Source organism: Crinia signifera, chromosome 8 (genome assembly GCF_055691185.1).
Source record: "Crinia signifera chromosome 8, ASM5569118v1, whole genome shotgun sequence".
Classification (NCBI taxonomy): Eukaryota; Metazoa; Chordata; class Amphibia; order Anura; family Myobatrachidae; genus Crinia; species Crinia signifera.
Window position 1 is genome coordinate 179,017,157 of NC_139224.1, and position 13,986 is coordinate 179,031,142.

The 13,986-nt window shown below is 50.0% G+C and overlaps 1 protein-coding gene across 4 annotated transcripts in view; it reads left to right on the top strand.

The window, feature by feature from the left end:
* Positions 1-13,986, top strand: part of LOC146026858 (cytochrome P450 4B1-like) — a 100,015-nt gene that overhangs the window by 54,881 nt on the left and 31,148 nt on the right. For all 4 annotated transcript variants that reach the window (XR_014454558.1, XR_014454559.1, XR_014454560.1 and 1 more), the window contains exons 6-7: positions 3,931-4,082; positions 5,825-5,931. Coding sequence is in view for 1 of the 4 variants with exons in the window: in XM_083157904.1 (XP_083014030.1) it covers positions 3,931-4,082; positions 5,825-5,931 (259 nt within the window). In the remaining 3 variants the exon portion in view is untranslated. The remainder of the gene's footprint in view (positions 1-3,930; positions 4,083-5,824; positions 5,932-13,986) is intronic.

The window sequence follows — 13,986 nt, forward strand, 5'->3', positions numbered from 1 at the left end:
ATCTGATCGTTACAGTTACATATAAGATGGCGGTGCTGAGTCAGGTCTGGCGGTTACATATAAGATGGCGGTGTTGAGTCAGGTCTGGTGGTTACATATAAGATGGCGGTGCTGAGTCGGGTCTGGTGGGTACATATAAGATGGTGGTGCTCAGTCAGGTCTTGTGGTTACGTATAAGATGGAGGTGCTGTCAGGTCTGGTGGTTACATATAAGATGGTGGTGCTGAGTCAGGTCTGGTGGTTACATATAAGATGGCGGTGCTGAGTCAGGTCTAGTGGTTACATATAAGATGGCGGTGCTGAGTCAGGTCTGGTGGTTACATATAAGATGGCGGTGCTGAGTCAGGTGTGGTGGGTACATATAAGATGGCGGTGCTGAGTCAGATTTGGTGGTTACATATAAGATGGCAGTGCTGAGTCGGGTCTAGCAGTTACATATAAGATGGCGGTGCTGAATCAGGTCTGGTGGTTACATATAAGATGGAGATGATGAGTCGGGTCTGGTGGTTACATATAAGATGGCGGTGCTGAGTCGGGTCTGGTGGTTATATATAAGATGGCGGTGCTGAGTCGGGTCTAGCGGTTACATATAAGATGGCGGTGCTGAGTCGGGTCTGCTGGTTACATATCAGATGGCGGTGCTCATTCAGGTCTGGTGGTTACATATAAGATGGTGGTGCTCAGTCAGGTCTGGTGGTTATATATAAGATGGAGGTGCTGTCAGGTCTGGTGGTTACATATAAGATGGCGGTGCTCAGTCAGGTCTGGCGGTTACATATAAGATGGCGGTGCTGAGTCGGGTCTAGCGGTTACATATAAGATGGCGGTGCTGAGTCAGGTCTGGTGGTTACATATAAGATGGCAGTGCTCGGTCAGGTCTGTTGGTTACATATAAGATGGCGGTGCTGAGTAAGGTCTGGTGGTTACATGTCAGATGGCGGTGCTCAGTCAGGTCTGGCGGTTACATATAAGATGGCGGTGCTGAGTAAGGTCTGCTGGTTACATATAAGATGGTGGTGCTGAGTCGGGTCTGGTGGTTACATATAAGATGGCGGTACTGAGTCGGGTCTGGTGGTTACATATAAGATGGCGGTGCTGAGTCGGGTCTGGTGGTTACATATAAGATGGCGGTGCTGAATCGGGTCTGGTGGTTAAATATAAGATGGCGGTGCTGAGTCAGGTCTGGTGGTTACATATAAGATGGCGTTGCTCAGTCAGGTCTGGTGGTTACATATAAGATGGCGGTGCTCAGTCAGGTCTGGTGGTTACATATAAGATGGTGGTGCTCAGTCAGGTCTGGCGGTTACATATAAGATGGCGGTGCTGAGTCAGGTCTGGCGGTTACATATAAGATGGCGGTGCTGAGTCAGGTCTGGTGATTACATATAAGATGGTGGTGCTCAGTCAGGTCTGGCGGTTACATATAAGATGGTGGTGCTCATTCAGGTCTGGCGGTTACATATAAGATGGCGGTGCTGAGTCAGGTCTGGTGGTTACATATAAGATGACGGTTCTGAGTCAGGTCTGGTGGTTACATATAAGATGGCGGTGCTGAGTCGGGTCTAGCGGTTACATATAAGATGGCGGTGCTGAGTCAGGTCTGGTGGTTATATATAAGATGGCGGTGCTCAGTCAGGTCTGGCGGTTACATATAAGATGGCGGTGCTGAGTCAGGTCTGCTGGTTACATATCAGATGGTGGGGCTGAGTCAGGTCTGGTGGTGACATATAAGATAGCGGTGCTCAGTCAGGTCTGGCGGTTACATATAAGATGGCGGTGCTGAGTCAGGTCTGCTGGTTACATTTAAGATGGCGGTACTGAGTCAGGTCTGTTGGTTACATATAAGATGACGGTGCTCAGTCAGGTCTGGCGGTTACATATAAGATGGTGGTGCTCAGTCAGGTCTGGCGGTTACATATAAGATGGCGGTGCTGAGTCAGGTCTGGTGGTTACATATAAGATGGCGTTGCTGAGTCAGGTCTGGCGGTTACACATAAGATGGCGGTGCTCAGTCAGGTCTGCTGGTTACATATCAGAAGGCGGTGCTGAGTCAGGTCTGGTGGTTCTATATAAGATGGAGATGATGAGTCAGGTCTAGCGGTTACATATAAGATGGCGGTGCTGAGTCAGGTCTGGTGGTTACATATAAGATGGCGGTGCTGAGTCAGGTCTGCTGGTTACATATCAGATGGCGGTGCTCAGTCAGGTCTGGCGGTTCTATATAAGATGGAGATGATGAGTCGGGTCTGGTGGTTATATATAAGATGGCGGTGCTGTCTGGTCTGGTGTTATATATAAGATGGAGATGATGAGTCAGGTCTGGTAGTTACATATAAGATGGCGGTGCTCAGTCAGGTCTGGTGGTTACATATAAGATGGCGGTGCTTAGTCAGCTCTGGTGGTTACATGTCAGATGGTGGTGCTCAGTAAGGTCTGGTGGTTACATATAAGATGGCGGTGCTGAGTCAGGTCTGGTGGTTACATATAAGATGGCGGTGCTGAGTCAGGTCTGCTGGTTACATGTCAGATGGCGGTGCTCAGTCAGGTCTGGTGGTTACATATAAGATGGCGGTGCTGAGTCAGGTCTGCTGGTTACATATAAGATGGCGGTGCTGAGTCAGGTCTGGTGGTTACATATAAGATGGCGGTGCTGAGTCAGGTCTGGTGGTTACATATAAGATGGCGGTGCTCAGTCAGGTCTGGTGGTTACATATAAGATGGCGGTGCTGAGTCAGGTCTGGTGGTTATATATAAGATGGCTGTGCTGAGTCAGGTCTGGTGGTTACATATAAGATGGCTATGCTGAGTCAGGTCTGGCGGTTACATATAAGATGGCGTGTTCAGTCAGGTCTGGCGGTTACATAGAAGATGGCGGTGCCGAGTCAGGTGTTGTGGTTACATATAAGATAGCGGTGCTGAGTCAGGTCTGGTGGTTCTATATAAGATGGAGATGATGAGTCAGGTCTGGTGGTTATATATAAGATGGCGGTGCTGTCTGGTCTGGTGTTATATATAAGATGAAGATGATGAGTCAGGTCTGGTAGTTACATATAAGATGGCGGTGCTCAGTCAGGTCTGGTGGTTACATATAAGATGGCGGTGCTTAGTCAGCTCTGGTGGTTACATGTCAGATGGTGGTGCTCAGTAAGGTCTGGTGGTTACATATAAGATGGCGGTGCTGAGTCAGGTCTGGTGGTTACATATAAGATGGCGGTGCTGAGTCAGGTCTGCTGGTTACATGTCAGATGGCGGTGCTCAGTCAGGTCTGGTGGTTACATATAAGATGGCGGTGCTGAGTCAGGTCTGCTGGTTACATATAAGATGACGGTGCTGAGTCAGGACTGGTGGTTACATATAAGATGGCGGTGCTGAGTCAGGTCTGGTGGTTACATATAAGATGGCGGTGCTCAGTCAGGTCTGGTGGTTACATATAAGATGGCGGTGCTGAGTCAGGTCTGGTGGTTACATATAAGATGGCGGTGCTGAGTCAGGTCTGGTGGTTATATATAAGATGGCTGTGCTGAGTCAGGTCTGGTGGTTACATATAAGATGGCTATGCTGAGTCAGGTCTGGCGGTTACATATAAGATGGCGGTGCTGAGTCAGGTCTGGCGGTTACATATAAGATGGTGGTGCTGAGTCAGGTCTGATTGTTATATATAAGATGGCGGTGCTGTCAGGTCTAGCGGTTACATATAAGATGGTGGTGTTGAGTTAGATCTGACTGGATACCCTGGTCAGTGACTGGTGGGCATAGTTACATGTGTGCCGTACTACCGCCAGCTGTACACACACGTACCAACACTTGTGACATGCTACCAGAAGCAGTGGGGGCGGGTTTTCCCACATCGTGCACAACCTCCCAGACCACCTCACTACTCGTTCAGTAATATATTAGTTCTCCCATCCTCTCCCTCCTCTGTCCCTGCAGTGAAAGTGCTTACATCAAGGCCGTCTATGACCTCACCTATCTGGCAGATTACAGATTCTGCTGCCTTCCCTATCATAATGACATCATCTTCCACCTGAGCCCCCATGGCTTCCGCTTCAGAAGAGCATTGAAGACGGCGCATCAGCATACAGGTGAGCAGGCTGTTATACATAGGTGAACAGGCTCTGTTATACACAGGTGAGCAGGGTCTGTTATACACAGGTGAGCAGGCTGTTATACACAGGTGAGCAGGTTCTGTTATACACATGTGAGCAGGCTGTTATACACAGGTGAGCAGGCTCTGTTATACACAGGTGAGCAGGCTCTGTTATACACAGGTGAGCAGGCTCTGTTATACACAGGTGAGCAGGCTGTTATACACAGGTGAGCAGGCTCTGTTATACACAGGTGAGCAGGTTCTGTTATACACAGGTGAGCAGGCTGTTATACACAGGTGAGCAGGCTCTGTTATACACAGGTGAGCAGGTTCTGTTATACATAGGTGAGCAGGTTCTGTTATGCCTAGGTGAGCAGGCTGTTATACACAGGTGAGCAGGCTCTGTTATACACAGGTGAGCAGGCTCTGTTATACACAGGTGAGCAGGCTGTTATACACAGGTGAGCAGGCTCTGTTATACACAGGTGAGCAGGTTCTGTTATACACAGGTGAGCAGGCTCTGTTATACACAGGTGAGCAGGCTCTGTTATACACAGGTGAGCAGGCTGTTATACACAGGTGAGCAGACTCTCTTATACACAGGTGAGCAGGCTCTGTTATACACAGGTGAGCAGACTGTGTTATACAGGTGAGCAGGCTCTTTTATACACAGGTGAGCTGGCTTTGTTATACAGGTGAGCAGGCTCTGTTATACACAGGTGAGCTGGCTTTGTTATACAGGTGAGCAGGCTCTGTTATACACAGGTGAGCAGGCTGTGTTATACAGGTGAGCAGGCTCTGTTATACACAGGTGAGCAGGCTGTGTTATACAGGTGAGCAGGCTGTGCTATAGAGGAGTCGCCTCAGGACTAGGTTATGCAGCGGAAGATTACGGCAGGGGGTTCGAGGAGCCGCCTCAGGAGACGGATATGCAGCGGAAGGGTACGGCAGGGGGTCTGAGGTCGCCTCAGGACTAGGTTATGCAGCGGAAGTGTATGGCAGGGGGCCGGTGCACAACTTAGTCCTGAGGCGGCTCCTCCAACCCCCTGCCTTACTCTTCCGCTCACCTGTGTATAACAGAAGAGTAAGGCAGGGGGTTGGAGGAGCCGCCTCAGGACTAAGTTGTGCACCGGCAGGGTACTGCAGGGGTTTGGAGGAGCAGCCTCAGGACTAGGTTATGCAGCAGAAGGGTATGGCAAGGGGTCGGAGGTCCAGCCTCAGGACTAGGTTATGCAGTGAATGGTTATGGCAGGAATTTGGAGGAGCTGCCTCAGGACTAGGTAATGTAGCGGAAGGGTACGGCAGGGGGTTGGAGGGGCAGCCTCAGGACTAGGTTATGCAGCAGATGGGTACGGCAGGTTTTTGGAAGAGTCACCTCAGGATTAGGTTATCTAGCGGATGGGTACGGCAGGGGGTTGTGGAAGCAGCCTCAGGGCTAGGTTATGCAGTGGATGGGTGCGGCAGGGGGTTGGAGGAGCCCCCTCAGGACTAGGTTTTGCAGTGGAAAGGTACGGCAGGAGGTTGAAGGGGCAGCCTCAGGACTAGGTTATGTTTGAGGTTATTCTTTCATGGATAGGGGGGTTTTCAGTGCCCATTTGAAGGGTGAGTTAAATAGAGCGAGGGAGCGCGTTCCACTGAAGGGGAGCAGCAGAGGCATAATCTTCAACTTGAGCATATACCCCAAAATGTTTGGTGATGGTTGAAGAGTCTCCCATTCACTCATGTGTTTACCATCAGATCAAGTCATTAAAGAAAGGAAACAATCCCTGAAGGATTATACAGAGCTGGAGAAGATCCAGCAGAAAAGACACCTGGATTTCCTGGATATCCTCCTCTGCGCTAAGGTACTGTGTATGCACCATGTCACTTCCTGTGTGGCCGTCACCATGTCACTTCCTGTGTGGCCGTCACCATGTCACTTCCTGTGTGGCCGTCACCATGTTGCTTCCTGTGTGGCCATCACCATGTTGCTTCCTGTGTTATGGTCACCGTGTCACTTTCTGTGTGACGGTCACGTGTCGCTTTCTGTGTGACGGTCACGTGTCGCTTTCTGTGTGACGGTCACCATGTGGCTTTCTGTGTGACGGTCACCATGACGCTTCCTGTGTGACGGTCACCATGCCGCTTTCTGTGTTTGAACGTCACTCAGGGCCAGTGCCAGATTAAGGTCTAAATGGGCCTGGAGCTGAAAATGATCAAGGGCCTATTATTGCCAATAATAAAGGTTGTGGCCAGCATCTAATAATCTGGGAGGCGTGACCAGTGTTCTGTTTGGGTGGTCTACTCATGGGTGTGTCTGTATTTGTTTAAATACTTTCAACTAATTATTTATGCCTGGAAAAGGCAGGGGGCTGGCATAGGAAAAATGCAGGGAGATATATTGGCGGGTGCCCTCCAATGATGCACCCGCAGGATGCCGATGTCCTCAGATACTTGCGGGGTGAGGCGGCACTCCAGTCATAAAAAATTACTGAAAGCCGAAACTTGGTAGACAATATGTCAGCACCTTTTATGTGGTCACCTAAGTTTGCCACACCATATACAAATCATGCAACACGATAGTAACCCCCTTATACTGTACTTGCCTCTTACACATTATGAGCCACATGGATTGAGCCAAAATACACACTATACCAAACAGATTGAGCAATAATGCACAATATGCTTCATAAACAGGGGCATTGTGCGCCAAAGGCGCGCATTAAACATTTACACCATAATGCCCATTACATGTTAAGCCACACACCATAATGTCCATTACGTATTATGCCAAACACTATGAAACTGGGTCGGTTGGTTCCAGAGAAATCTGTCCTAAAACAACATGAACATCCATAAAATTACATTTCAGAAATGAAAAAAAACGGTTTACCCGCTAAGGGGCAGATGTACTAAGCCTTAACAAGAGATAAATGCAAGTGTGATAAGGAGAGAAAAACGTCCGGCCAATCAGCTCCTAACTGACTTTTTTCAAACACATCCTGTAACATGGCAGTTAGTAGGTGATTGGCTGGACGTTTATCTCTCTTTATCAACCTTGGATTTATCTCTTGTTAAAGCTTAATACATCTGCCCCTATATCTCTAGAACCAATGAACCCATATCGACCAGCCTGGTATCAGATTGAAGGACCAGCGATTTGGGTTCGACTGAGCTTCTGTGATGCTGAAGGGGGAAACTGGCAGCCATTGGAACCGGGTGCGGGTCGGAATTAGTGGGTCCCATGTTAACCTATGGGGAAAACGTTCCAGTTTTGCCTGGCAGTATCTCCGGTTCACAGGGGGCTAGCGATGCGGGGCCTGGCTCATTGGAAAGCCCTGGCCCTCAGCTACAAAATGGGTCTGGAGCTGTAGCTCCATCATGCCCATTGTTAATCCGGCCCTGCTCAGGGCAGAGGTACTCTGAAGCTTAGCTGAGAATGTGCATTACATTATATACAATCCCTTCACACAATGGGGGAAATTTACCAATATGAAAAACCTAGTTTTTCGTATTGGTATTTCCCCTACGGCTGCATACGACTGTTTTAGTCGTATGCAAAGTCGTGTTCTGGAGGGGAAATTACAAAGCAGACAGATACGACTGCTTTGTAACCCTCCGATGGTGTAACAATTCGTATTAGCGGCACATATATACGGCCGCTAATACGAATTCGTACAGGCAGTCTGCACGGATTAGTCAGGCTGCAAGGTGTAAAAAAATAGAAAAATTAAATAAATAAAAAAAAAAACCAGCGTGGGGTCCCCACCACAGCCGAAACCAGCACCAGGCTGAAGGAGCCGGGGCCGGTAATTAAAAATCAGGGAACCCGACAAATAGGGGTTCCCCGATTTTTAACAACCAGCCCCAGGCTCCAGGTCCGGGGCTGGTTCCCAAAATACGGGGGACAAAATGACTAGGGGTCCCCCGTATTTTAAGAACCAGCCCCAGGCCAAACCAGCCAGCAGGGTAATGTCACAGCCGGTGTTTGTTTACATTGTGCGGCTCCGCCTCCCGAATGCCGCTATTGGCCGCCTTGCGGCCTAGCGGCCAATCAGGAGCCGCTAGACCGCAAGGCGGCCAATAGCGGCATTCGGGAGGCGGAGCCGCACAATGTACACAAACACCGAGCGGCTCCCTCTGTCCGGTCTGGTTTCGGGTGTTCAGTTTGTTTTTTTGCCAAGACCCTTACCTGGACTACGTCGCGCTGGGACAGGTGAGTATGGTTTCCTTCCACAGCTTCCTCCATGGATTTCGTCGGATCCGGACGGGGACGCCATCGCCGACATCGACAGCGACGTCGATATGGACCAGAAGACGACACAGGAGGACCAGAAGACGACACAGGACCAGGGCTACCTACGGAAAGAAGATAGGTAAGTATTAGTATGTGTGGGCTTTGTATGTATTAAACTTTTATTTTTCATGTGTGTCAGTGTGTTTATTGTACTATTTTTTTAACTGTGGAACTACAAGTGCCAGCGGGCCCTTTAATGCCCAGCAGGCTGGGACTTGTGGTTCTCCAAGTCCCAGCTTGCTGGGGAGGCTGTGACATTACCCTGCTGGCTGGTTTGGCCTGGGGCTGGTTCTTAAAATACGGGGGTCCCGTAGTCATTTTGTCCCCCGTATTTTGGGAACCAGCCCCGGACCTGGAGCCTGGGGCTGGTTGTTAAAAATCGGGGAACCCTTATTTGTCGGGTTCCCTGATTTTTTATTACCGGCCCGGCTCCTTCAGCCTGGTGCTGGTTACAGCTGGGGGGGGGACCCCACGCCGTTTTTTTTTTTTATTTATTTAATTTTTCTATTTTTTTACACTGAAGCCTGCACGGATCTGACTGATCCGTGCAGGCTTAAAGCAAATACGACAGGAAAATGGTGTTCTATTTTTCTGTCGTATTTGCGTGGGTGTTTCACACCACTTAGCAGCCGTATTTTCAGTACGGCTGCTTAGTAAATCAGGAATCACCATTCCTTTTGAATGGTGATTTCTGTCGTATCCTATCGATGGTGTAGACATTCGTATTTGTAAATACAAATACGAATGTTCCATCTTTAGGACTACGAATTGTTGTATTTTTGGGATTGTAAATCCCGAAAATACAAATTCGTAAAAAAAAAGGTGTATTTCTCCCTACGAATACACCTTTTTTCTACGAATCCATTTTGGTAAATGTCCCCCAATGTTATCATATTATAATATCTAACGTACTTGCCTAAAACCTAAGTTATCCATTGTGCAGAATATTCCCATCCTGTGCAACCGTACGTGTGAAACGACGCTGTTATACACTGATAAACTCGTGTACTGCCCATAATGCAGCGCAATATGCGTAGCTAGATGTATACTATAACACTTACAATATAATATCATCATGTCATAAGCATGCATCAGAGAGGCTCCCTACCATGAGAGGCGTCCTACAGCTAGGAGAGGCTCCCTACCATAAGAGGCTTCCTACAGCTAGGAGAGGCTCCCTACCATGAGAGGCTTCCTACAGCTAGGAGAGGCTCCCTACCATAAGAGTCTTCCTACAGCTAGGAGAGGCTCCCTACCATAAGAGGCTTTCTACAGCTAGGAGAGGCTCACTACCATAAGAGGCTTTCTACAGCTAGGAGAGGCTCACTACCATAAGAGGCTTTCTACAGCTAGGAGAGGCTGCCTACCATAAAAGGCTTTCTACAGCTAGAAGAGACTTCTTACCATAAGAGGCTCCAACCCACTAGGAGAGGCTTCCTAGCATAAGAGGCTCCATACAGCTAGGAAAGGCTTCCTACCATAAGAGGCTCCCTACAGCTAGGAGAGGCTCCCTACCATAAGAGGCTCCACACCACTAGGAGAGGCTCCCTACCATAAGAGACTCCACTCCATTAAGAGAGGCTTCCTACCATAAAAGGCTCCCTACAGGTAGGAGAGGCTCCCTACCATAAGAGACTTCACACCACTAGGAGAGGCTTCCTACCATAAGAGGCCTCCTACAGCTAGGAGAGACTCCATACCATACGAGGCTTCCTACAGCTAGGAGAGACTACCTACCATAAGAGGCTCCACACTAGTAGGAGAGGCTTCCTAGCATAAGAGGCTCCCTACAGCTAGGAGAGGCTCCCTACCATAAGAGGCTCCCTACAGCTACAAGAGGCTCCCTACAGCTAGGAGAGGCTCCCTACCATGAGAGGCTTCCTACAGCTAGGAGAGGCTCCCTACCATAAGAGGCTTCCTACAGCTAGGAGAGACTCCCTACCATAAGAGGCTTCCTACAGCTAGGAGAGACTCCCTACCATAAGAGGCTTCCTACAGCTAGGAGAGGCTCCCTACCATAAGAGGCTTCCTACAGCTAGGAGAGGCTCCCTACCATAAGAGGCTTCCTACAGCTAGGAGAGGCTCCCTACCATAAGAGGCTTCCTACAGCTAGGAGAGGCTCCCTACCATAAGAGGCTTTCTACAGCTAGGAGAGGCTCACTACCAGAAGAGGCTTTCTACAGCTAGGAGAGGCTCCCTACCATAAGAGGCTCCCTACAGCTAGGAGAGGCTCCCTACCATAAGAGGCTCCCTACAGCTAGGAGAGGCTTCCTACCATAAGAGGCCTCCTACAGCTAGGAGAGACTCCCTACCATACAAGGCTTCCTACAGCTAGAAGAGACTACCTACCATAAGAGGCTCCACACCAGTAGGAGAGGCTTCCTAGCATAAGAGGCTCCCTACAGCTACAAGAGGCTCCCTACAGCTAGGAGAGGCTCCCTACCATAAGAGGCTCCCTACAGCTAGGAGAGGCTCCCTACCATAATAGGCTTTCTACAGCTAGGAGAGGCTCCCTACCATAAGAGGCTTTCTACAGCTAGGAGAGGCTCCCTACCATAAGAGGCTCCACACCACTAGGAGAGGCTTCCTAGCATAAGAGGCGCCCTACAGCTAGGAGAGGCTTCCTACCATAAGAGGCTACGTAAAGCTAGGAGAGGCTCACTACCATAAGAGACTCCACACCACTAGGAGAGGTTCCCTACCATAAGAGACTCCACACCACTAGGAGAGGCTTCCTACCATAAAAGGCTCCCTACAGCTAGGAGAGGCTCCCTATCTTAAGAGACTCCACACCACTAGCAGAGGCTTCCTAACATAAAAGGCTCCCTACAGCTAGGAGAGGCTCCCTACCATAAGAGACTTCACACCACTAGGAGAGGCTTCCTACCATAAGAGGCTCCCTACAGCTAGGAGAGGCTTCCTACCATAAGAGGCTCCCTACAGCTAGGAGAGGCTCCCTACCATAAGAGGCTCCCTACAGCTAGGAGAGGCTCCCTACCATAAGAGACTTCACACCACTAGGAGAGGCTTCCTACCATAAGAGGCCTCCTACAGCTAGGAGAGACTCCCTACCATACAAGGCTTCCTACAGCTAGAAGAGACTACCTACCATAAGAGGCTCCACACCAGTAGGAGAGGCTTCCTAGCATAAGAGGCTCCCTACAGCTACAAGAGGCTCCCTACAGCTAGGAAAGGCTCCCTACCATAAGAGGCTCCCTACAGCTAGGAGAGGCTCCCTACCATAATAGGCTTTCTACAGCTAGGAGAGGCTCCCTACCATAAGAGGCTTTCTACAGCTAGGAGAGGCTCTCTACCATAAGAGGCTCCACACCACTAGGAGAGGCTTCCTAGCATAAGAGGCGCCCTACAGCTAGGAGAGGCTTCCTACTATAAGAGGCTACGTAAAGCTAGGAGAGGCTCCCTACCATAAGAGACTCCACACCACTAGGAGAGGTTCCCTACCATAAGAGACTCCACACCACTAGGAGAGGCTTCCTACCATACGAGGCTCCCTACAGCTAGGAGAGGCTTCCTACCATAAGAGGCTCCCTACAGCTAGGAGAGGCTCCCTACCATAAGAGGCTCCCTACAGCTAGGAGAGGCTCCCTACCATAAGAGACTTCACACCACTAGGAGAGGCTTCCTACCATAAGAGGCCTCCTACAGCTAGGAGAGACTCCCTACCATACAAGGCTTCCTACAGCTAGAAGAGACTACCTACCATAAGAGGCTCCACACCAGTAGGAGAGGCTTCCTAGCATAAGAGGCTCCCTACAGCTACAAGAGGCTCCCTACAGCTAGGAGAGGCTCCCTACCATAAGAGGCTCCCTACAGCTAGGAGAGGCTCCCTACCATAATAGGCTTTCTACAGCTAGGAGAGGCTCCCTACCATAAGAGGCTTTCTACAGCTAGAAGAGGCTCCCTACCATAAGAGGCTCCACACCACTAGGAGAGGCTTCCTAGCATAAGAGGCGCCCTACAGCTAGGAGAGGCTTCCTACCATAAGAGGCTACGTAAAGCTAGGAGAGGCTCACTACCATAAGAGACTCCACACCACTAGGAGAGGTTCCCTACCATAAGAGACTCCACACCACTAGGAGAGGCTTCCTACCATAAAAGGCTCCCTACAGCTAGGAGAGGCTCCCTATCTTAAGAGACTCCACACCACTAGCAGAGGCTTCCTAACATAAAAGGCTCCCTACAGCTAGGAGAGGCTCCCTACCATAAGAGGCTCCCTACAGCTAGGAGAGGCTCCCTACCATAAGAGGCTCCACACCACTAGGAGAGGCTCTCTACAGCAAGGAGAGGCTCCCTATCATAAGAAACTCCACACCACTAGGAGAGGCTTACTACCATAATAGGCTTCCTACAGCTAGGAGAGGCTCCCTACCATAAGAGACTTCACACTACTAGGAGAGTCTCCTTACCATAAAAGACTCTACACCACTAGTAGAGGCTTCCTACTTCTATGAGATGCTCCCTACCATAAGAGGCTCCACACCACTAGGAGAGGCTCCCTACCATAAGAGACTCCACACAACTAGAAGAGGCTTCCTACCATAAGAGTCCTCCTACAGCTAGGAGAGTCTTCCTACCATAAGAGGCTCCATACAGCTAGGAGAGGCTCCCTACCATAAGAGGCTCCACACCACTAGTAGGGGCTTCCTACCATAAGAGGCTCCCTACAGCTAGGAGAGGCTCCCCACAGCTAGGAGAGGCTTCCTACCATAAGAGGCCTCCTACAGCTAGGTGGGGTTCCCTACCATAAGAGTCTCCACACCACTAGGAGAGGCTTACTACCATAATAGGCTTCCTACAGCTAGGAGAGGCTCCCTACCATAAGAGTCTCCACACCACTAGGAGAGGCTTACTACCATAATAGGCTTCCTACAGCTAGGAGAGGCTCCCTACCATAAGAGACTCCACACCACTAGGAGAGGCTCCTTACCATAAAATACTCTACACCACTAGTAGAGGCTTCCTACCATAAGAGGATCCCTACATCTATGAGATGCTTCCTACCATAAGAGGCTCCACACCACTAGGGGAGGCTTCCTACCATAAGAGTCATCCTACAGCTAGGAGAGACTTCCTACCATAAGAGGCTCCCTACAGCTAGGAGAGGCTCCCTACCATCAGAGGCTCCACACCACTAGTAGGGGCTTCCTACCATAAGAGGCTCCCTACAGCTAGTAGAAGCTCCCTACAGCTAGGAGAGGCTCCCTACAGCTAGGAGAGGCTTCCTACCATAAGAGGATTCCTACAGCTAGGAGAGGCTCCCTACCATAAGAGGCTTCCTACAGCTAGGAGAGGCTCCCTACCATAAGAGGCTTCCTTCAGCTAGGAGAGGCTCCCTACCATAAGAGGCTTCCTACCATAAGAGGCTTCCTACAGCTAGGTGGGGTTCCCCACCATCAGGAGAGACTTCCTACCATAAGAGGCTTCCTACAGCTAGGTTGGGTTCCACACAATCAGGAGAGGCTCCCCACCATAAGAGGCTTCCTACAGCTAGGAGAGACTTCCTACCATAAGAGACTCCACACCACTAGGAGAGGCTTCCTACCTAACGGGGGGAGCAGGGATGCTGTTGCGCTGAAGCCCTGGGTCAGCTCCAGCGGCTGCA